At 35.0% G+C, this 23093-nt stretch overlaps 4 protein-coding genes across 7 annotated transcripts in view; 1 reads left to right on the top strand and 3 right to left on the bottom strand.

Annotated features, from left to right (window-relative positions):
- Positions 1–1430: 1430 nt before the first annotated feature.
- Positions 1431–4052, bottom strand: LOC135686587 (folate receptor gamma). The gene has a single exon (XM_065202856.2). It carries the CDS (start codon positions 3187–3189, stop codon positions 2401–2403), a length of 789 nt encoding a protein of 262 aa, XP_065058928.2. The 5' UTR covers positions 3190–4052; the 3' UTR covers positions 1431–2400.
- A 2456-nt stretch (positions 4053–6508) lies between these two features.
- Positions 6509–20952, bottom strand: LOC135686575 (exocyst complex component 1). Of its 2 annotated transcripts, none has more exons than XM_065202839.2 (26): positions 20819–20952; positions 19126–19310; positions 18371–18498; positions 17708–17803; positions 17492–17561; positions 17284–17364; positions 16323–16456; positions 16043–16168; positions 15604–15705; positions 15160–15292; positions 14605–14714; positions 13815–13964; positions 13407–13494; positions 12935–13107; positions 12180–12281; positions 11344–11402; positions 11036–11056; positions 10465–10545; positions 9831–9975; positions 9367–9450; positions 8765–8918; positions 8280–8300; positions 7943–8067; positions 7550–7672; positions 7112–7180; positions 6509–6788 (listed from the first exon to the last, which is right to left on the bottom strand). In XM_065202839.2, the coding sequence occupies exons 2-26, from the start codon at positions 19253–19255 to the stop codon at positions 6648–6650; spliced, it is 2646 nt and encodes an 881-aa protein (XP_065058911.2). In that variant the 5' UTR covers positions 19256–19310; positions 20819–20952; the 3' UTR covers positions 6509–6647. The 2 variants fall into 2 exon arrangements, with proteins under 2 accessions (XP_065058911.2, XP_088965136.1); XM_089109010.1 differs by having other exon boundaries at positions 19126–19305; positions 20819–20939.
- LOC135686322 (cyclin-dependent kinase 2-interacting protein) lies at positions 19328–20716 on the top strand. Its single transcript, XM_065202527.2, has one exon. It carries the CDS (start codon positions 19362–19364, stop codon positions 20037–20039), a length of 678 nt encoding a protein of 225 aa, XP_065058599.2. The 5' UTR covers positions 19328–19361; the 3' UTR covers positions 20040–20716.
- Positions 20759–23093, bottom strand: part of LOC135686579 (grainyhead-like protein 2 homolog) — a 28165-nt gene continuing 25830 nt past the window's right edge. For all 3 annotated transcript variants that reach the window (XM_065202843.2, XM_065202845.2, XM_065202844.2), the window contains one exon: positions 20759–22603. In XM_065202843.2, the coding sequence (XP_065058915.1) occupies positions 22486–22603 (118 nt within the window). In that variant the 3' untranslated portion in view covers positions 20759–22485. The remainder of the gene's footprint in view (positions 22604–23093) is intronic.

Here is a 23093-nt window from a genome sequence, read left to right as displayed (position 1 = left end):
TCTTGTTTTCTTATTAACACTAAATAAAAACAGTTTAAAAATTAATAAGTCAAAATTAATCATGTAGCTATCAATTTATAAGTACCAACAATTCTTCGTTCTAAAAAGGGACGAGTTCATGCACAGCAGTGAAGAGAGTTTCAGAATAGTTCTGGGGAGGATTCTTTTGCATGTTTGCAAGAATTATTTTGAAACAAGGGCTAACATGTATCAACAAATAGAGAGTAAAAATAATTGACACTTGCAAAGCACATCCTTCAACCTTTAGCAAAGACCTTTCACCCTGTTTAATGAATATATTGTTGCATCTTGCCATTATTTTGTTTTTGTACTCAGTTGCATTTGGCTGCTGAAGTAAGCCCGGAGTAAGGGCCTAGGGTTAAGCTCCTAAGTTAGGGGCAGCAACAAATTTGTCTTGCCTTTCCGAGATTAGGCCTGAAAACAGCTTTAAGGAAAATGTTAAGACCCCATTTTTGTTAAGATAAAAACGCAGTGATTTCACAACATACCTTTCAAACTATAGGACTGGAACGTGTCAATTTGGATTGCAACTGTTTTATTGACTTTCGGTTTTTAGGCCAGTGGTTTTAGGCCAGTTGCTCCGCAGCGGTATCAGCTACACGTTCCATGAACCGGAAGTAAACAGCATTTTGGCACACAAGCTCGGGCAAGTCAAGTTTTTGCTACAGTGTGAGATGGACGTCACTGTCGATTTTATTTGTACGAATGGGCAAAACAGTGGGGTCTGACCTTTTTCAGGATGTGTAATGCCTTTGAAATGTCTTTCCGCTTTAACTTAACTATGGGTTATCTATCATTCTTAGGATTTTTTGAAAGTTTTTATTTGAAACTTGCTTGATATTAATTTTTAGAATATCTTTTCATGGCACATGCATATTTTTTATTAGAGCCTTAACTATTGCCTGATGAATCTGAGGTGATAGATATGAGGTGGTGAATCTGAGGCAGGCAGCAGCCCCATGATAAATGCCAAACAGGGGTGGTGGTGGCCCCTAATTTTTTAGCCTCCCCCCCCCCCAATGTTCAATTCGTGGCACAGGCCCTGATAACAGAGTGTTAGTAGGAAGCAACAGCTGCTTTGGTCTTCTTCCCTCCACTAGCCTAGCCTGGTTGTGATGCAGGCTATCAGTCAGGTTCATATATGAATTTTGCTTTGGGATAGTGCTCTCTGATACCTCAGAAAAATTGTAACACGTGTAACTGATTTTGCACATTTAGAGGTAATTTGTCATGTTTTTTTCAGATTCTTTAGACAAAATTTAAAAATTCTAAATAGGTTTTTTGCAACATAATCAAATCAGTTTATATTTATACATTAGCAACTCCTAAATCTTATTGTAAAGAGATAACTTGCTAGATTAGTTGTAAAATATTCAAAAGACAATAAACTTAGAAAGAACAAAACTATGTATCACACAAAATCATAATATTTACTTGCTAATTTACAATCACAATCACACTTGAATGCATCTGAGACAAAATATTTGCAATCAGTTGTCAAATTAGAGAATTGCCATCACTCTTCTGTATAACTGAAAAAATTGATTTGAGTTCAATTTTTATTAAGATTGTGAACAACATTAAAAATCAATTGAATGTGGCAAGATATATAAAACTACATATATTTTCTGCTGATGGGTTGGCTTAGGGAAGCTTAAAATCTTAGTTTCGTAACAGAACTTCCTTTTGGTTAATTACAGAAGCCAATCGTCTGGTGCACAACTTCCTTCTGGGAAGTAGAATCAAAATTACTAGATTTTCTATCTTTCCAAAGAAAAGAATAAAGCATACAAATCTGAAACAAATTAATTTAAATTGGAAGAATCAGTAACACTTACAAACAATTATCATAATCAACAACATAACAACAAATACACTCTTTTTTTATAAGAACAATTTTGAGCGAGCCTCAAAATTTGTCAAAAGTTAAGGACAAATTAAGAACAAACTGAGGCTGAGCTTTTGCAAAATGCAATTTTGAACAACGCTTTATCTAAAAATTGAGGATTTTTAGCAATGTGTGGGTGCTTTTTCGGTGAATATTCAAATTTTTCAGCAAATTAATGCTGTCTCACTCACTTTGTTGGCAAATGAGGCCTGCACATCACCCTAGAGCAAAAAAGTGAGCACTCGGACAGCTTACACCCTATAGATTAAGAACAAATTAAGAACAATCCAGCCTCAGATTTTCGAAAAAAATTAAGAACAGTCAGCCTGAACTTAAATTTACTGGTTCTTATAAAAAAAGAGTGTAAATAGACTATCTTTACCTTCTATTTGATCAATATTTTAACATTTCAAGAAACTAGCAGTGGCAACCTGGGGAAAAAGTCAGTTTCTAAATCAACTTGTATGATCTACACAGTATTCAGCAATGATCTACAAAAATGCAGTTATAAAGAGCAGCAGTAAAGTTGTCTGCAATGGACTTGGATTAACTTTCAATGCAAAACTGGTTGGATTCTTTGAAATTCTATCTTCTGCATACTGTTGTGCAAGTTTCAAATTGTCTTTCCAAGAGGTTGGCCACATAGACATACATTCTGAGCTGTTACTGGATCCATACTTGAAGGAATAGTTGAAGAGTCTTTCGCAAAAGGTTTTTGGGTTGCCAAAGTACTCTTTGAATGTTTTACAAGGCTGGGTACACATCTCAGGTGTACCCTTCTTTTTCCAATTCCAAGTGCTTATATTACCCCAGTTACCACTGCATGTGTAGTCGAATTTACAATCTTCAAACCACTGATCACAATCCGATGCACAAAGTGGGATATGCATTATTCTCTCAGTGCGGGTTTTCTTAGAAAATTTGTCATCGACGATCCATGGGGCCAAATTAGGGGAGCATTCGTAAAAACAAGTGTCCTTCTTAAAATGCTTTTTGCACTTATCAGACATCACTTTAATAGAAGGACACTGATCAAGCAGCATGTTATACAAAGAAAGAATACCATCAGTCTCTATCTTCTGAGCTGTAGTTCCAGTACAGCATGAATGGTTTGACCATGGTCTGCAGTGACCAACGAACTCCTTCCCTTCTGTCCCTGGAACGGACTTGTGATTCTTGGAATCCAAACATTTGTTCATAAACTTATCAACAGCTGAAGAAGTGAGCGCTGTAAGTGCCATGGTCAAAAGGACCAAGAGCCACATGAAGGCACGATTCATTTTGTACGATTTAAACTTTGTGCATACGACTTTGCTGCCCCTGGCCTAGTCTTGACCATGTGTTGTCAGAACTCTTTTCTTGGCCTCGTTTCGGATACAGGCTCCTTCGCATCAGATAACTAAGCAACACACTGATCAGGAAAACAAAACAAAACATCAAAATATCAGGAAATGACAAAACGAGATCCCAGTTCTGAAAACACCTTGAGAAAACTTTCGCCTTTCACTTCTTTCTTACTTGTTAAAAGAACCTACATAATCTCGTACACCGATGACTTAATTAAACCATATTCACAACGACCACTTCAACCTATTTTGTCCCTGCTTCAAGAGTAAAATGTTTTTCTTTTTGCACGATATCTTCGTATCAAAATCAATTAATTTTTCAGTTTGGTCCAAAATCAATGCATTTATTTCTCTTATGGACTGCAATGTATCTAAATGGGTTGAACAAATCTTCCCTTCTTCCCCCTTGTATTTTTTCAACTGATCTTTTGTAGATTGTATTTTTTCTTTCACGTTAGCTGGTCTTGTGTTCTGTGCCAATGTCAACTCCAGTTGTTCTTTCTGTTCTGTCTCATTATCAATGAAAAACTTCAAGCGCTCGAGTTTTTGCTTCTGCTTCTCCATTGTTCTTTCTATAACCCGTAGGTCATTCTTGTATTGTTCTATTTCTCTTTGAACAGTTTCTCTTTCTTTAAGAAACTCCTCATAAATGTGCAAATTTTCTGTTAAATTGCCTGATATATCTTTTGGTGACATTAAATCTATGCATTCTCTTGTTAACGTTGTCATTTTACCCTTCGTCCTTGCTGGCATTTGTTTATCAAGACTTCAAGCACGAATGACATCAACGAGTCCTCTGGGAAGCATCCTTTTCTTCTAAATCCACTCAATTTTTGTTTTGCTTCACTAACCGAGAACAATAAAAACAAGCCACAGCCACATAATCACTGTACACATTCCAGCTGGTGAAGAAAATGGATGGATTTGCTTTTTTCCGATAGCCGGGATCAGATCAATTATGTGCCTTGGGGGTGGGGGGCGTTAAGAAAAGTGACCAACTTTACTTTTTTGACTGACTATTTCTCCATAGAAAATTAGTTAACAATGAAATAAATGATCATATACACACTTGATGATAACAATAAAGAGCAAATGATGGCATGAAAGTATATTGAAATTAAGTTTGCGGAGTTCGCGATTTTGGGTGAATCCATGGGCATCTTTTTGCGAAAAAGCAATTATAAGTTAATCTGCAAAAATCAACTACAGCTTCTTTTGAGTTCCTAATGGTAATAATTTCAGCTTATAAAATATCCTCTAATCTATAGAGTTTTATAAGGATTGAAGGGCAAATATGCCTGGAAGGCCGCCGAGAGATTTCCAGAGGCTCTGGGGCAAAATGGAAAGGCATTGCCTCTGCGAGCGGAACGAGCAGAAAATTTTTGCGACCACACCCTTATTATTTCTTGCAGTCATTTCTTATAGTCGTTGGCTTGCTTTTTATGGCAAGTTATTTGCAATACACTCTTTTTTGTACGAACCAATAATTTTGAGTTCAGGCTGACTGTTTTTTTCGAAAATCTGAGGGTGGATTGTTCTTAATTTGTTCTTAAATTAATAAATAGTGTGATCGCTAGCTTTTTACCTCTAGGAAGGTGTTCAGGTCTCGTTTGCCAGCAAAGTGACTGGGACACCCTTCATTTGCCGACAAGTTTGAATAATCACTTAAAAAGCACCCACACATGGCTAAAGTCCCCGTTTTTTAGATAAAACGTTGTTCAAGATTCCATTTTACAGTAGCTCAGCCTCAGCTTGTTCTTAACTTTTGACCAATTTTGAGGCTCGTGTTCTTATAAAATTGTTCTTATAACAAAAGTGTGTATTACAAAAAAGAAAGTTGACAATGACCAACTATGACCAAATAAAATGAATGAATTGCAGGTTGAAATTTGGCCAAACTTCATACTTAATGCTAACGTTCCCGCTGCATGACCAACTTTCTTGAAGTGTGACGCCCCCCAATCGGCAGATCCCTGGCCAGGATCTTAGGTATGAAATAATAACTCGAGGGGCAATTCACTCTTGCAAATAGCGTACGAGATTTTCCCTAGAACAAAAGGATTTTTAGGGATTTTCACAAAAGGTGTACGAGATTTTCTTAGAGTGATTTGCCCCTCGTAATAACTAATAATAATATCTAGTTTATTAAAACCTGCCAAATTTTATTTGTCTACTAAGCGTAATAAAAAGCTATAACTAAGATGGCAAGGATTTGTAATGTTTTGAGAAAAAAATCGAGGCACATGTAGAAAATATCTTAAAAAACAGCATCAAGTGGAAAAAAGGTAATTGTTTCTTGGCATTAAAAAATTGGCTGAGCTCACTGAATTCTCAATATTAATCTCTTTTACTTCCTCGGAAGTTTCATTTTATACAAAAAATTTCAACAACACTAGAAATGAGTTGAATTGCCCCTGGATAATGAAAATAACAAAATGTTTTCTTTTTCTAGGTGCAAAGCATCAAGTGAGCGTTTGGTAGAAACCAAAGCTAAAATTATAAAAATGGATATTCAAAACACTTTCTGATTCCAAATCGGTTAAACTCGAGACACTTTTTGACATACTAACTACGGAAACTGTGTTCCTTTTTTAAAACAATAGGTCACTGTCCTTCTCTTTTTATAAACAAAGGTTATACCCCCTAGCGACATTGCCTTAGGCAAAATCTACCCTTCTGAGAAACCCGAGCTTGACTAGATATAGATTGCTGTTTGCAAAGAAATGCAAGAAATGTGTAACTTTACAGGGTAAAAGATTCATTTTCAAAGAAGTGCCAATTTCGACATGCGCAAGTGGGGTGCGTACGTCCCATTTGCTGACAAGGTGGGTGAGCCATCGCTTATTTGCCAATAAGACTGAAAAATTGCCCACGAAGCACCCCTAGATGGCAATAGCCGCTTTTGCAACATGATTTTCTTCCAACAGAGATGTCACACCAACCACACCCTCTGACACTCCACTGTATCGACGGCCCTGCAAATCGCATTGAAGTTTGGTGACGTCATTCGCTGTTTTTCATAGTAAACGAAAATCACTGGAATAAGCCTTCATAAACGTACGCAAGAGAGTTTGGCATTGTATTAAACTAGTGGAAAGGAAGTTCTAAAATAGGACAAAATCAAGTTAAGTATAAATCCCCGGTTTCCAACTGCGAATTCAAGAAGTGCCGTTAAGTTTATTAGCGTTGCGAGTGTTTCAGTGGATCTATAATCCATCCATCTCTTCAGAAATATGTGAATAGAACTACAAACTTCTTAATTCATCTAATTCTCTGTCAATATAAAATACAGGTGGAAATTAAATTCATTTCATACAGCAATAGAAATATACAAGAAAATAATTGATTATTCAGACTTAAAGAGCTATTTATTTCATATATTAGTTACAGGCTTAAATGTTTGAAAACATATCAAGGATTTCATCGACCTCGACGGGCATCTTAATATTTGAGCCGGGGTAGCATTTGTTGATCAGATCTTGATAACGCTCATATTGCTGCACGAATTCAAGCTGCAGACTTCGCCATATGACCTTCGAGAAGCAATTTGTGTATCACATAATACAACAATATCAAATGCGAAGGAAATTCTAAATCATAAATTTGGCCAATTGATAAAGAGGTATACTGAACAAGTGAAGAAATTATTTTCCGAAGTGTCGAGCTGAATGAATTTCAGCTAGTGAGTTTATTGCATAATTGACGTACGTCATATCCGGGAACTTCAAAACAAAATGAATAGATACCTAAAGATTCACATATGCATCTTATTAACTCTTTTTTAATTACTTTCATAGCAAATTTTCAGATATAGATAGAAGTAAATCAAGCACAGCTTCGAGGTTGTGATCCTTACCTGAACAAAATTGTCAGTCGAAAAGTATTTCTCTAATTTCTTGTATAAATTTTCCAGTCCCTTTTTGATCTGAGCAAAATGAGTGCAGTCAATTAATCAAAATTGAACCGAAATTTTTTAGCAAAATTAAATCAATTATATTTTTGCAGGCACGTTTTTTCAATGCAGTTAACGTGAATGACAACAAATTGCGGACGACACAAACAATGGTGATGATGATGATGATGATGATGATGATAGCTGCTCTTAGCGTTGATCAGGCTGAGAATAATAATAATGATGACGCTGGTGACAGTTAGGCGATGCTGATATTACATTTTTGAAGTATTTTCTGTGGTATTTACTGAAGGGGGCATTTGTTTACAAAAGGGCGTTTATAATAGAAAATATGATAGTTTATAATTTATCTTTAAACAAAACTACAGAAAAATACTTTACCTCCTTGGCAGGGTATTCTTTAAGTATGTTTTTTAGCTCTTGTCTGTTGTAGGCAATTTGATAACCAACATCTTCCATTCTGACTCCAGAAGCAATGCAATTTTCAACACCCTCGAAAAAGTTCTGAAATAAGGAAAACAGGCCATGAATAAACACATTGCTCTAGTGCAATATCTGTACTTTGTTTCTGCTTGTTTTTACATTGTAAATTAAGACCTTAGATATTTAATGTCTTAATGCAGACCATAAATCAAATCACAAATCAAATCTAAAACTACTTCAACTGACATTGTGAGCTAAATTACCATTGCAATTGCAAATTGAATGACGTGGTCTCAAAGTGCCCCCCAATGCCCCCTCTGATAATTATAGCATGAAATTACATCCACTCACGCTGATCTTTTCAACGGGCAAACCAACTCGTTTGCTGACGTACTGCGCCATCGCATCGGTACTTCGTTGCTTCGCCTCCTTCTTTTCTTTCTCTAATGCTTGGTTTCTTAAACCAGATATAATTGCTAAAAATAATGTAATATGAGTTACTTGGCTGCTTAAATTTCTTAACAAAAGTAACGATATATTTGTTCTTGTTGATAAACTATTTGCCAATGGCTTTGGAAAGAATAAAAAACAGTGAAGAAGGTTGAACGCAAAAACCAAAGAATGGAAAGGGAAACAAAAAATCGAGGAAGAAAAGAATTTATTAACAATGTTGCTTTTTCAAACTCACCGTGTAATCTATGGTAATTTTCTGTAAAAGAAAATAATCAAATTTTAGCAAAGACTTATTATGAAAAATTGATTGGAATGAGATGTATTTTCGTATCTAATGATCCAAAAATCGTATCTAATGAAATTTCGATCAGCATGAGAAATGTCAAACTTAATCACTTTTTAAATTATGTTACTCTGATTGCATTTATAATTCGATGATAATGATTCAACTGAGATTTAATTTACATGAAATAAGAAAGACACCAATTCTCTTACTTTTGCTAAGTTTTAAAGAGTTATCATACCGCTTTTAGCCAATCTATAAGAGATGCAGACATAAAAACTCGAAATGTAACATGATACGCTGTTACATTTGCTCACTTCATGTACCAGCTAGACTTTACGTGTTATTTATTTCTTGTCTTATTGCCTGTAGACGACCATGGCCAACCTTCTCTTACCCCAAGGGCCAAAACTTAATAAATAAACGATATTTCTTACCAAACATTATTATTTCTGGCGGAATCTTTTCGTGCTCAAACGAAATTCTTTCAATGTTATCGAACATCACTTGTATCAGTTTACTGTAGGCCTTATCGATATCGCCCCGCCGATCAGATCCTTTGAAAATGACCTCCGCGATGTTGCTAAATTCCTTCAAACATAAATAAACATTGGCATTTAAGAAGATCGCAGGTGGAACAAAAGTTTATTAAACGTGGAGCTGTTCTCTAAAGTATGTATTTAAGAAGACAAACGAGGCATCAAAGGACAAGAATCATTTTAAGCTCAAAGGACTGGAATAATATGGAACATGCAAATTGTGAATGTCGACTAGAGGGAGCTCTACATGCTACTTTGTACTTTGTACATAGGGTTCTACGTGCTACTTTGACAACCAGGTTAATAGTGTGACAGCCAGGTTAATAGGAAAAAATTATAGCAGTTCGCGTGAGACGTCGCGTAAGAAGTCTTTATACAGTTCGGCAGCTGAATATGCGACAGTTTAAATTATTCAGTGCAAATAAAACTAAAGTGATTAATTTGGTGCAAGACCAGAAATACTTTTTTAGAATGATAAAATCAATGTGCTGGGCGTTTACCTCAAACTTTGTAACAAAAGTGAACGTTCCGCATTTATGTTTCTTGTGAATTTTTGTATCTTCCACATTTCTACAAAGTCCCGTCTGAAAAGGACACAAAACAATCCTGGTATAGGACGTTTGCAACAATATGCATAGGTTTTACAAAACAAGTAAAGCCGTTAAAAGCTATTAAAGCAAGATATAAAGAATTATAGAAATTGCTTTCCCTTTCTTTCGATTTTTAGTGACTGCGTTTGAAATTAAAGCTGCTACATCAAATTAGACTACACATATTTAAGCAAGTACTAGGCCAACGTTAATGGATGAGTTGGCTCAAAAATGCAACAAGCATTGTGACAAATTCCAAATCTTTCGAAATTTGTACACAAGAGGAAAAATATATCTTAAACCTTAAATAATAGAAATCTTGGCTTGATCATCTCTGCAAATCAAGTGTCAGCTAGAAGACATGAAAATCTTACAACGTATTTGTCGAAAAGCCTTTTGGTCGATATAAGCCAACTTGCAAACATGGTGCCAAGAAAAGAGGGTGGCCCCCCTGTCGACTGGCTTGTCATCAAATGAGCTGCCTGGTTGTTGATACGTACAATCATGTACATCGTGTTACTGAGGAAGGGAATTGAAAACACGTGGTAATCGGTTGATAATACGAAATATAAAGCTTTTGAAGTTAACATTTTAAATGGAATATAAAGATATAAATATCATATAGCATCGATATAAAGAATGGAGCTAACAAAGAGTTCAGCTACGGAAAAGATTTATATACAATAAAATCTTATAGTAAACATGTAACTTCCTAGTAATTTCCTAACTATCATTAATTAGCAATCATTTAACACATATAGGTCTAAAAAAGGTTTGTTGTTACTATAGATCTTATGAGTTTTGTAACAATATTTATTACTGGTTTTAGACGGTTTTATAGCGTATGTAAATTATTTGATGGAGTTAGTTTTCTGTATATATCATGTGAGTTGACAACATAAAAATCATAAAATAATAATGATGAAAATTAAAAAAAAATATAGAGATAAAAATCGCATAATTAAATCACCAAATTGGAATATTTTACGATTTTAAATAAATGCTTACTGAGGATCAAGTTTCTCTCCATGTTGAATGAAATTAAGGACTTCTGCGTCCAGATAACCGAAAATATTAGTCATCGTTTCCCTTCAAAGGAAAAAAAATTGTGAAATCTGTCAACCGGAATAAAATAAAAAACAAAAATTCCTGATACCATATTGATGCAAATTTAGCAACAGTTTTGCTGAGATAAAACATAATAAAATATTTGGCCAGCTGGAATAAGAAATACTTCAATAAATATTTTACCAACTGGAAACAAATAATATTTGGCCAGTATTCTACAACTCGTTACGGGTATTTAGTCCATTGTAATATAAAAAAAACTTCCTTAAATCTGTTCCTTTGAAAGAAAAGAGACTATTGCTGCATAAATCGAAGGACGAGTAGCTTGTTTGGGGCAATTGTGCCGAAAAAGATAGGTTAACATATCTTATAATAAAAACAGAATTGACTTATTTAACAGCCATAAGTCTGCATTGTTACTTTGTTGTAATTCACTTAATTGTATAGCCGAATGGCATTGCGGAAATAAGACAAATTGGAATCAAATGAAAGCAGAACATGAGGAACGTACTTCACTTCGTCCGCAATTTTCCTGAAAATGATAAAAACAAGTCTTAGAAAGCACTTGATACAAGATTTATTTACTAAAGCCTTCTGAAACGAGGTTACACATTGAAATTCCATCTTCTTTGCTAATAAAGCAGGTTTATGTAAAAAGCAAGCTAGCACCTTAACTGCTTTTGCAAGAATAACTATATGATATACTGCTTAGTGCGCCAACCCACGTTCATCCTTTTGCTCTACTAACGACACAAGAAACGCTTCAATAACCTTTAAGATTTTGAGTTTAAACAGAAAAAAATTCTGTACGGTACTCACGAAGGTCGACTTCTACTCATTGTGCCACCATCTTTGACGTCAAGGGCAGAACTCGAAGACTAAAAGCAAAAATAGGAACTGAAATGTTCGACATCACCACAAGAAATTCACAATTTCATCGGGTGAAGCAAAACGAAAAAGTGATAGCGAATTGATATAAGAGAATTTTTCAAAACCTAGTCTTTTTTATATTGGCCAAAAGACAAAATTTGACATTTTCTATCAACTGTCCCCGAACAAGTCTAATTAAATTGTCGATGGAGGTCAAATTCATGTTTTTTTTACTTCTTCCCGTTTCTTCATAACCCTTTTACACGGTAGCTGCTTATACAAAAGGCAACCTTTCCTACCCTTCCCATTCGAAAATCTCACAAAGAAGACAAAAAGAACCCTAGATAGACCATCCACCTGTGTTCTGAATCTTACGATGTAAATAATGAGAAAAGAAAAGCACAAAAAACCAAAAAAAACGAACAAAGAACAAAGTAAGGATGAGTGACTCATACAATGAAAAACTCTAACTACTATGACAGACCATAGACTATTGACAAACCCCCATACGTATTAGTGTCCTCCCTCAAACTGCGACCTCGATTTCATGTCACTTTGAACAGGAGGCCAGCAGGCGTATAACTGAGCAAAACTACTACCGTCAACAAGGTAACTAAATAACAGTCAAGTCACGCCTAGGCCAGTCGACTAGGGAAAAGTATAGTGGAATTTAAAGCTTACAGGTTAAGATCGATTATTTCTGCGCATTTGTAACAAAAGCCTTTGAAAGTTAAAATAAATGACTTATTAGATACTAAATAACATCAGTTCACAAAAATTTTTACCTCTGAATCTTGAACAGAAAATCTTAAATGGAAAAATTTCACACAGAACTCTTGCTCTACCATTATGTACGGCTCAAGTTCGGAGAGTATTGAATCGAATGCCTAGAAAAAAGACGAAAAGATGTTAATATATATATAGAATTTCAAAATGGTAATAATACATCGTGGAGTGTAACTACGAAAAGTTGGAATTTTCTGTTACAGAATTAAGTTATGGTTGAAATCTTACAAAGGGGGTCGTTTTGAATGCATATAGAGCTGCCGGCAATATTTGAGGTGAAAATTGATTGAACTTAACTGACACAAACAATGGCAGTTCGCTGTGATTTGATATTTGATACTCCAAGTTGTGTGAAGTCACAAAAGACGCAAAGTTATTATTGCCATTATCATGACAAATACTTATATAAGCATATCACGTTAGAAATATTTTCAAATATTCTGTTATCAATAAAGAAAATATAAATGTGCGCTATTTGGTGTGTACAAAGAACAGGACGATTCTAAATCACTCCTAAACATTAAGGCATGATGAGTTGCGTATTGTGTATTATAATGCGTATATAGCTTTGCTCCTGTGTAGTGTGGCCTTTAGAGTATTCTGGTGCTAGATTCGGCAGTTTCAATAACGTTCCATTAGGTCTAGCCTTTTCGTATGTTCATTCATTTCATGATTAGCTAATAATTAAAATTTTGCTATTAGTTAATGGTTGGCTGGTGATTCTGCAAATCTTAAACAAGTTGTTTTGCATTACCTCAGCAAACTTGTTGTGCCCACCACTAAAGAAACTGCTTTCCGAACCAAGAGATCCCATTGAGTTGATAGACTCCTTTGATGGTGAACGGACTAGACCCCCAAGCTGCTTGCTTTTCCCTTTCGAAATAAGACCCTCTTGACTTTGGGCAGCGTACAAACCACCACGCAAACCTGCAACAACAACCACAATCACAAAATAATTGTAACATTGTAAAAAAGGAATTTTTCAATATGCATACAGGTAACACGATCTTTTATGAAATACATAGATTTTTATAGCTTGCTTAAAATCTTCTCATAATTACATGATTACAGCGTACACGCCACGTCTGTCTAACCAGGTTTAAGAGCAAAATTTGATCAAGTGCATGCAAAAACCAGCCTGTACAGTTAGCATACCTTCAAAGTAAGATGTAGTTATCCATCTTAAGAAAGTTTTAAGATGAGAAAATAATGCATTGCAGAAAAACCTTTTCCTTTGGACGCCTTGACCTTCGCAGCTTCAATGAATTCACGTATTTCTCGCTCATACATCCTTCCAAACGATTCTTCGTAATGCTTAAAAAGAAAACAAATCGGATTCCAGTTACAAATCGGACTACACAAGGATTCCAGTTACATTTTTGTGTCTCCGAAAGTGAACCAAAAACAAAACAACAAGGAAACGAAATGAGTAACTCGGCACGAAACAACAACTGGGCACGCTAAGTTAGGCCAAAATTTTGCGCAGCAACTTCTTTCTATCCGTGCAAAAGGCTAGAATACATTTGTTGGAATTTTGTTAGAATTTCTCGTCCATATTTAACTCTGAAGTTGGCAAAAAGTTCTTGTTTTTTAAGTTTACGACAGGGTCTTCTACTCTTTAAAAATTGTTTTACCTTTTTCATTTGATTGAACTTATCACGATCGAGTTCTTTCAACCACCCCATCAGCTCCTCGTACCTTGCAAAGTCATCATGCACAGAGTCGTGGGGCGACAGAGTCAGTTCAGCACCAACGGTTCTCGACGACAAACGGTCTGACATGCTCTAAAATCAAACATGCATTAAATCAATGCCAGGTCAAGGCCACAACGCTCAAGCTAATACCAGGCAGTCAAAATATCGGCAGAAAACTGTCTCCATTTAAAGGACCCATTATCTATAACTCCAGGCACTGAGGTAGGATAAAAAAACATTGAATTAAAAGCTTCAAATCAAAAAAGGTATAAAACTTTAAAAAAACTTTTTGAGTCAATTTGGTATCGCCTAGGCAGATATGACTTTTGAATAATACTGAGGTAGCTGCAGTTACTATTAAAAAAAACAAAATCAAGACGGCAATTAAGATAAAATGAAAAAGAAAAAAGAAATGGAAATAAAGAAACGACGAGACAGTGTTTGACGTCACCTTCACTGCCTGCTACTCGTGACGTCATCGTCCCAATGCCAAAACTGAGAGGAAATGTTCGAATGCCCTTAGTCGAACATAACACAAAATGTGTGCTTCGAGACAGTATTTTGCACCAAATTTGACACTTATATGGGGAAAATTACCAAGGAGGTCTTTTGAGGAATGTCTGAGACATATCTCGAATTATGAGGTAGGTAGGTTAAAATGTTTTCTGGAAAGTGTTGCAATCAGTAAATAAAAACACTTCTCGATAAAAATTCAACAAAAGAGTCTTACATATTGTGAAATATACTTGTCAAGGTGCTGATAAAACCGAGCAGCAAATTCAGTCTTAAGCTGATTAATGTACGCCAATTGCTCCCTCACAGACTTCAATTCCGTTATACCTTAAAAAGAATTAAACGCTACATAAAATAAAACAAACAAAGAGCACTTAACTGAAGATCGAGAAAAAATATTTACATCCTCATTCCACTTCAAACCTCAACTTTTGCAATCCTAAGACTTGAACTTTAATTTTCAACCTTACATCACGAATAGTTTAACAACTATTGAAGAAAACTTTCCAGTCTTACAAGCCTGCGATGATCAACAAAAAGTTTCAATCTGTATAGCCAATGCAAAAATATAACAAAAGTTACGCGTTTGCTCAGTTACGTGCCAAAGGTGAATGATGCTCCACAGCTTTTAAGTTCTTCTAGAGGATCATTGGCTTCGACTGTGCAACATCTATGTCATATGGTGCTTTAAAGTTCTACACCAAGAAATTGATTTAACTATGCTACGTTCCAGTGGCAAAGTATTTGCAAAGATAAGTCATAAAAACTTTACCTGGATTGAAGTTAGTTTGTGATGCTTCAAGCAATATTTTTGCAGCTGAAACGATATCTGATATTCCGGCTGGATTATACAGATCACCCTCTCTTAATGACATAACATGACGCTTCGAAATGTCAAGTTTACCCTGAAATCAAATGAGCACAAATTTACAATCGAATCTATATGACCCTGATTAAAAACTCATCTACAGAATTAGAGCATTAAAAGAATAAAGGAATCATAAAAAGGTATTGATATTTTAATACACCAAAGATGCTAAAATTCAATCTTCGATATCATAAAATAATTGGTGTATAGAAAATCCAGCTTATCGTACTTCTGAATCTAACTCCAAACCATGTTCAAGATCACAGAAAAGTGTTCAAAAGATTAAGCTCAGATACTGAATTGAAAAAATAATTAAATACAAAAAATATTAAAGGCAAATGTACATACCACAATATAACGAACTTCTCCCAGTATTTTCCTGTTATTTATTCTTTCGACTTCCATCCTGTTGTCTCTAAATTCCATCTGTCCCATTTGCTCACTCACGCGCTGAAAACAAAATGGCAGAAACTGTGAAACTTGTGTTGTCATACCATGGAACAAGCATTTGTTTTTACGTTTATCCTTCACTCGATCTCAGATATGAAATCTGATCCATGCTGTTTCTATTTGGCTATCGAAATAAATGTTCAATAGATACAGTTAATCTTGTTCACATATACTGATTACTGTTTTTGTGAAGCTCTACGATCACTCCTCGCCGCGCGTTGTTCAAATTAACAGATAATATTTTATAGAAAATGGAAGCGTGACTGTGTTTTACGACGTTAAATTTCTATGGTGTGAAATCGGTTTCTAGGCAAGAGTCAAGCAGTATTTTACTCACAAGCAGCATTTCGTCGTATCTTGACAGCCTTTCGTCCAGCAAGTCCAGCTCATCTAGACCACGGTCTATCAGTGAAGCAAGACTCTGGGCTTGTTTCTCTGAACCCATAAGTGCAGTGATATTCAGCTTTGAAAAAAAATCATTTATCAGTTACAATACAAGTAAACTACAGAAAGCCATTACAAAATACAAAATAATCTTGCACAGCCAACTAACGGAATTGAAATACACCTTTACTGTAGCTATTAAATATACAGGGGTAATTACAATTAATGCATACATATTCCAACTGTTGCAGTTCCTTTGACAACTGACCAGTGAATTCTTCCAGATTTCCCAAGGCATGCTCGAAATGTGACAGCATTTTCTCAAGATCATTTTCCTCTCTTGGTGTTAGCTCTTGATAGTCATCGCCTACAATAAGAGCGTTACACTTTTATTTCCTATACTTTCCACGTTTTGCGGGTCAAAAACGAATCAAAAGAGGCCTTGATTTAAACGAAGTAAATGAATTACTGTAACATTTTGTATATAAGCCCAAGGCTTATAACGGTTCCAAGGCCATTTTAGGTGGCTGCTATTGGGAGGGGGGGGGCTATATTCGGAAGGTCTATAACTCAGATCTTGTCAGGAGAAAACGCGAAATAAGTTCGATCAAGCCTAAATGAAAAGACAGATTATGTTTCCCAAACACTTTCAATTAATCTTTCGCAGTGTGGAATGATGGGTGTATTTAAAAAAATCAGAGGAAAGGTTGCTGGTGAAGCAAGAAAGGCCCCCAGAAGGCACATCAACTCGAGGAGAAGGTATTTAGTTACCCTAAGAAATGCACTAAAGAAAAATCGAGGAATAGAATTTGTTGCTTTCGTCCTTTGTATTGGTAATGGAGTGTGAAGGGAGGAAATTGTACTTGTATGTTTAACTCCAAAAGTAAGACCTCAGGCCAATATTCGAGAGGGCTTATACTCAAGAGGGATAGAGAACAAGTTTATGTCCCAGGAATGAGGAGGTTTACATTTGTGGGGACAACATTCGGGGGGGGGGGGCTATATGCTGAATATCAAAGTACTCAATCTTATTCTTTATGTGAATAACTTGTCAGGACCCAGCTATACAATAAGCTGCAAAACTTGACCAATTGATGCGTAATATTGGAATTTCCTTAAATTCACTATAAACTGCCAAGTTTCAACAAACTTATGCAAGTTTACAGGAGGAAAGAGAAAATAGATGAATGATACCTTGTCCTTCTGACAATGAATCTGTGGCATGATGAGACTTCTGTGACCGATTTGTGCCACTTCTTGCTCTGCCTGCAACATCTACAAGAAAATGTTCCATCTGACATTTCTAAAGTTCAATTAATGGTTTTACCAAACTCTGTAAAAATGACAAAGTTGATCAAACATGTGAAAACCTTAAGCTTGGAAACATAGCAATATACTTTACCTCCTTCAAATAATTTTGCGCTCACATTGACAAATGCAGGTTTTTTCCCAGCAAGATATCTCTCCGATAACTATAAAGATATAATGGAATTTTTAATTCATATTCTCCCATTCTTTTGCAAAAATGTCGAAACAAAACAAAAGCATATATGTCAATTCTATATCCAACAACAAAATTTAAAGAGATCTTTGCTAAAAACATTGTTAGGTTACATACTGAAAACAGGGTTTCAATGAAGTCTTCTTTGTCTGCAACTCTACTTGCAGTCCACTTGTAGCATTTTTCAAAGTGAAGATCAAATTCTGGAATTTCCTGGAGGCCAAAGAGAAACATTCCTAAAAATTTACATTTACAAGACTCAAGTGTGACTTTGAATTTCTGAAGACCTTTGTAGTAAAAGGATGAATAATTACAGATATTTACAAAATATCACCATTAGTAGGCCTGGTCATCTGTACTGTTGTAGGTGAGCTGTGATAGAGGTATCACTCACCCCAAACTCCCAGACCTGCATTAGTTAGCAACAGATAACATTATACCATCAAAAATTTCCCATATTTTATCTCCTACTCCTTTTGTTACAAAAAACTGCAGGTTACAAAATGCCAAAATGTGTCTGACGATAAACAAACAAAAAATTTCTAATAGGGTTTTATCATATCATATATATATATATATACATAATAGGGTTTCAATTTCTTAAAATCATATATACAATGGATTATGAAAATGAATTGACTAGAACAAAAGCAAGCCATTGTCAACCTCTCTGCATGTAAAGTTTAAGAGTGGTTGGACGTAAAAAAAGACATTATTTTAAAAATTTATTTAACATCAAACATAAAACAAAATTAAAGTTTGAAGATTCGAGCATCTTACTTCAAGTTCCTGCTTGCCATCTACAACCTTGAGGTCTGACAATGGCCAAGTTTGTTTCTTCTTGAAAACTTCTTTATCTGATTTTTGGACTTTGTAAATATTGACTTGAAATGGCTTCTCCTTGGTTACTAAAACCAAAGCAACAAACTTGATTGTCCAGATAATCATAATCACTTATAATTAGTCATGATAATAAAAAATTACTTATAACCACAGAAAACACTTACATTCAGAAAAGTCAAAAATCTTGAAATTGGAAAGGAATTCTGCCATCAGTCAACATCTTTTAGATAACCCAGATTGTGCAAAACTCTATAATTATGACATGTTTCGGATAATTGGCAGAGCCCGGTCTTCCTTCCGGTCAAAACTCTTGAAATTTGAATTTTGCGGAGTTCATACAGTGATGTTTGTTTTTCCGCATTGTTTTACTCGTCATTACATCCTAATAAAAACATTTATTTGATGCCAGCCACTGTATATACGGCAAATTAATATTCATCAAAATGAAAAACCAAAACATCTTTTAAGTATTATTGTTTTAAGCAGCCTGCCGTATGCTACTGGATATCATCAACTTCGCCGAGATATCATGTGGCAATAATGAACTTGATTTGATTCCATTTCCAGGCAGGTTTCATTTCACCATACAGAAAGAAAGGCACTGGCATAGTTCAGTTCAGTTTTCATTTTAAAATTCCACAACATACAAAAATCCATTAAACAAACTAACATGATGAGTTCGGGTGTCTTACCTGTAGCGCAAAGAAAGCTTGTTTTCTTCTTCTTACCACCACCTATTTTTGCAACATTGACCACCGAATAAAGAGCTTCATCATTTGGTCTGAAAAGCTCTTGCTGCAGTGAGTGCCTTATAGCCGCCATTTATGTACCCTGGGAGTAGAAACTCCTTCCTTCTTCAAGTGTAGTTGTAGCTGTGCTTGATAACAAAGGGATACAAAGTATTGAGATATTTCGTAGAAATATTAAAATGGCGGAAGATGAAAATTCAATCAAAGCTCTTTCGCCAAAAGTAGTGAAATCTCAGAGCCCTTCCAAAAGCGGTAGAGTTTCTTTAGACCCAGCAATGAAGAAAAGGACACAGGATTTGATTATAGACTTACACGGGATTATTCAAAAATGGGAATTACTAAATCAAAAGAGCTTCCAAACTTTAAATTCGTTGGTCACTTCGCGAACACAGCTTGAATCATCAAAGGAAGCCTACGAAGCAGATGCTTCCATTGTATCAAAAGAATGCTGGATAAAGTATAAAGTTAAAATGATAAAGCTTCGTGAATCACTTATTCAAGATCATAAAGATAATGTCATGGCCATGGAAGGGCTATACAAGAAAATTGATAGAATTGTGGAAAACCTGGAAGCTATAAATTTAATGGCATCAGAGCAAGAAAATCCAACAATTCTGTTCTCTACTTGGTCAGTGAAAGATTTCTATAGAGGTGCAAGAGCCATTTCTAACTGCTACACGAAAGAATGGCTTTTTAAGCAGGAAATTTCAAACTATTTTCTAGGTAAAGACAGAAAGGAAGAAGCTTTAAAGGATGCCTGTTTCCTTTCAATGTGGCTTCAGCAGCCATATTTAGATGATATTAATGAATATCAGCTTGAGTTAATGCTGAACGAATGCTGCATGAAATCTCTGTGATGAAATTCTCATTTAATCATTTCGTTTTTTATTTCTGCAACCCTTCCTTATTCCTTCCTTCATCAACAAAATTAGCAAAGCATAATCAAAGAATACCAAGCTCTAAGTTTGGTCTTTATGTTCCCCTCACAATAATTTCTATGCTTAATTCTGCCTATGCATCATAAAGAATCTGCCATAGAGTCCGTGCATAATATTTTGCTCATATTGATAACAAGCAAAAACAAAGAATACAAGATCTTTTTGAAAGCCTTTGCTATAAATTCCAGACAAAATCTCTGCTGGTGTTTCCTGCTCAGAGCAATACATTACAGTCTGAAAAGTTTATGAAATTCTCAGTGATTTATAATACTGAACAAATTGAGTAGAATAACAATGAATAACTGAGAAATGAATAACTGAAGCAAATTAACATATAACATTTAATGATAAAAAATTAAAAAGAGTGGTAGATTGGTTTAATATGGAAAGTTGTTAGGAGAATTAAAAAGAAAGAGAGATACTAAATAATAAGGGAAGCAAGTTAAACAATCAAAAATCATAAGTAATTAAATTTGAGAAAATTTGGTAATTCTGGTCACTGAAATCAGCATGAAATTAGAAGGCAAAAGAAGCACAAAAATTAGGCAAGAGAAACAATTTTGTCTTTACCAACCAAGAAGTGGAAATGCCAAGAAGTGGAAATGCCAAGAAGTGGAAATGCCAAGAAAAACAACATGTTAATCTAAGCTAATATATGCTAATGTTAGTAGAAATGCTAGTTTGTACAAAATACATACATCAATGGTATAGCCAGTGAAATAGAGTAAAATTACAGAGACATCCACAACAGATCATCTAGTTGCCAGTATTTGTATGTGACTTAACTAGGGAAGATAAAGGGGGTTATCATATTGTAAGAAACTGTTAATATGCTGTTTGCAATAATTTTGTTCATATACAGTAATTGTAGGAGGGTAAACAGGTCAAATGCATATGGGCTACTGTGAGGTAATATAATGGGAAATGTTAAGTTTTTTTCCAACATTGCAGAAGTACTAAAATTGGGGGGCAGGCAGCTTCCCCCAAAAGAAAAACATGTAACATACCCTCGATTAACAAAGTTTCTTTGGTTTTTAAATAATAAATTACACTCTATTCATGTCTTAACTACCCAAAATATACTGCGTTTTAGATTTTGTATTGTACAAGATAGATGAAATGGCAGAGGGTGAGTAATCTAAATGAGAAATGCTGTTTTCATTTATATAGAATGCCAACAACAGAGTTAGAGCTGAAGATTCCTCAATTTTCCAACTTGCAGCATACATATGACAACATAAATTTAACAGAGTTTCTGATTACACGAACACATTCTTTGTTTGCAAAAAACAATAGCAAAACCAGGTTACGCATTTATTTTTTAATTGTATTTTTGTTAAAAACATTATGTCCCATTTAAATTCCCATTAGCTAGACTAGACATTAGGCAATAGCTGCAATTTCCAATTAACAATGCAGGACTAATTCTCAACGTTTTCCCACATGTAAATATGCTGTTGAGCCTATTGTTAACCCTTAACTATCACCTTATGGGAAAAGTGCCTCTAAATGGCAACAGGGACTTTATTTTCCCTATGGCATTGCTACTGTAGTATGTGCCATTGTTTGTATCTGTATGTGATGTCACATGTACTATTAAATAAACATCATAAAACCATATCAAAAACAGTCCTATCTGATATAACAAACTGTTTGAAACACACAAGAAATAAGGCCCTCACTTAGCTATGCAAACCCATCTCCTTTGTTTTGCATTGAAAAAATAAACAAGAAATCCTAGTTATATGGTGAACAGTCCTGCTTTGTATTACAAAGGGAAATGCTATTTATGCTGACATTAATCGCTAAACCACAGCCTTTAACTTCACAATTATCTTGAAATGAGCCAAAAGTGCATTGGCATGCTGTTGAAATCGTTCTTAACTTTTCTACTTCTCTTGCATTCTTTAAAGCATGTAGATAACCAGAGGCATAGATTTTAAAGAATGCTAGGGGAATACATTTTTTCCTCAAAAATGTTTTCAGCTGTCACTTCCATGGTTATACAGTACTCTAAAAAACTGTTCTTACTTTCTCACAAATATAAAAAAAACCCAAATAACTTAAGTTTAACTCAAGCTTTATATGTTGTGACTACCTTAATATAGACAAATACTTGATAACAGCATTTCTCTTCAATTTAGCTTCAAAATAAATAAACCGATCTCTTTGCTTTTTACAAGGCTATCCATTATTTTCAAAGATTTTCCAATGAAACAGTTTTGAATCTGAATGACATTTCATTAACAACCATGGGCTATATGGACAAGAGGAGCCAGTATGCATTTGATAATTCATAGACTTCCCTTTCTTAAAATAATTAAAAGCAAATGAACTCTATAGACCCTGGCAAAGCCAGGCCCTATCAATAGTGGAATGTCAGCTCAAAGTGACCAAGCTGATTATCAAAGTTCACTTGTATTAAGAAGTCATCTTCATCCACAAACTGTTCTACCATGGCATCATCCATATTAACTAAAATCCTTAAAAGAAAAAGGTAAATATACTCAAGCAATGTCTCTTTTCATTATTCTATCAACACTTGCAACTCCAAAGAATGATTTCCTTTCCACATGTCATGTTATCAAAAATGAGGAGAACAGTCATCACAAAACTAGCCTTTACTGGTGTAATCAATGGCAGCAATCAGTTTTTTTGATGATTAATAAATATAAATAATAAGGAAAAGCTTCCAAACAGTTACATTCTCTACTGTAGAAAAAAATGTACCTGAGGGCATTTTGCAATATATGCTAAGGTGATGGAAAAAGCTACTGGTTGAAAGAATATTGGGGGTCTCAAGGTAACATTGAGCCAAGCACAGGGTTCCCTTATCATTTTCAAAAAAATTCCATTTTTGCACTGATCTAACTTGAGCAACTAGAAAACATTATATGGAACTGTAGTTTATTTCTACATGGCAGTTATTGCATGCGAGTTTTTAACTGATTTAACACTCTAGACATTGGGTTT

This window comes from Rhopilema esculentum, chromosome 6 (assembly GCF_057945365.1).
Source record: "Rhopilema esculentum isolate cy_ngs chromosome 6, ASM5794536v1, whole genome shotgun sequence".
Classification (NCBI taxonomy): domain Eukaryota; kingdom Metazoa; phylum Cnidaria; class Scyphozoa; order Rhizostomeae; family Rhizostomatidae; genus Rhopilema; species Rhopilema esculentum.
The sequence above is the reverse complement of the archived record's forward strand: the minus strand, read 5'-3'. Positions and strand labels throughout refer to the sequence as shown.

Bases quoted from the DNA above. Each gene is read 5' to 3' on its own strand.
- LOC135686575 (XM_065202839.2), bottom strand. From the start codon at position 19,255: ATGGCGGCTATAAGGCACTCACTGCAGCAAGAGCTTTTCAGACCAAAT. The intron at 9,976-10,464 runs GTAAGCATTTAT...TCCCTTCCTCAG, and splicing joins GGAGAGAAACTTGATCCTCA to TAACACGATGTACATGATTG. The intron at 9,451-9,830 runs GTAAGATTTTCA...TGTCCTTTTCAG, and splicing joins GGCTTTTCGACAAATACGTT to ACGGGACTTTGTAGAAATGT.
- LOC135686322 (XM_065202527.2), top strand. From the start codon at position 19,362: ATGGCGGAAGATGAAAATTCAATCAAAGCTCTTTCGCCAAAAGTAGTG.
- LOC135686587 (XM_065202856.2), bottom strand. From the start codon at position 3,189: ATGAATCGTGCCTTCATGTGGCTCTTGGTCCTTTTGACCATGGCACTT.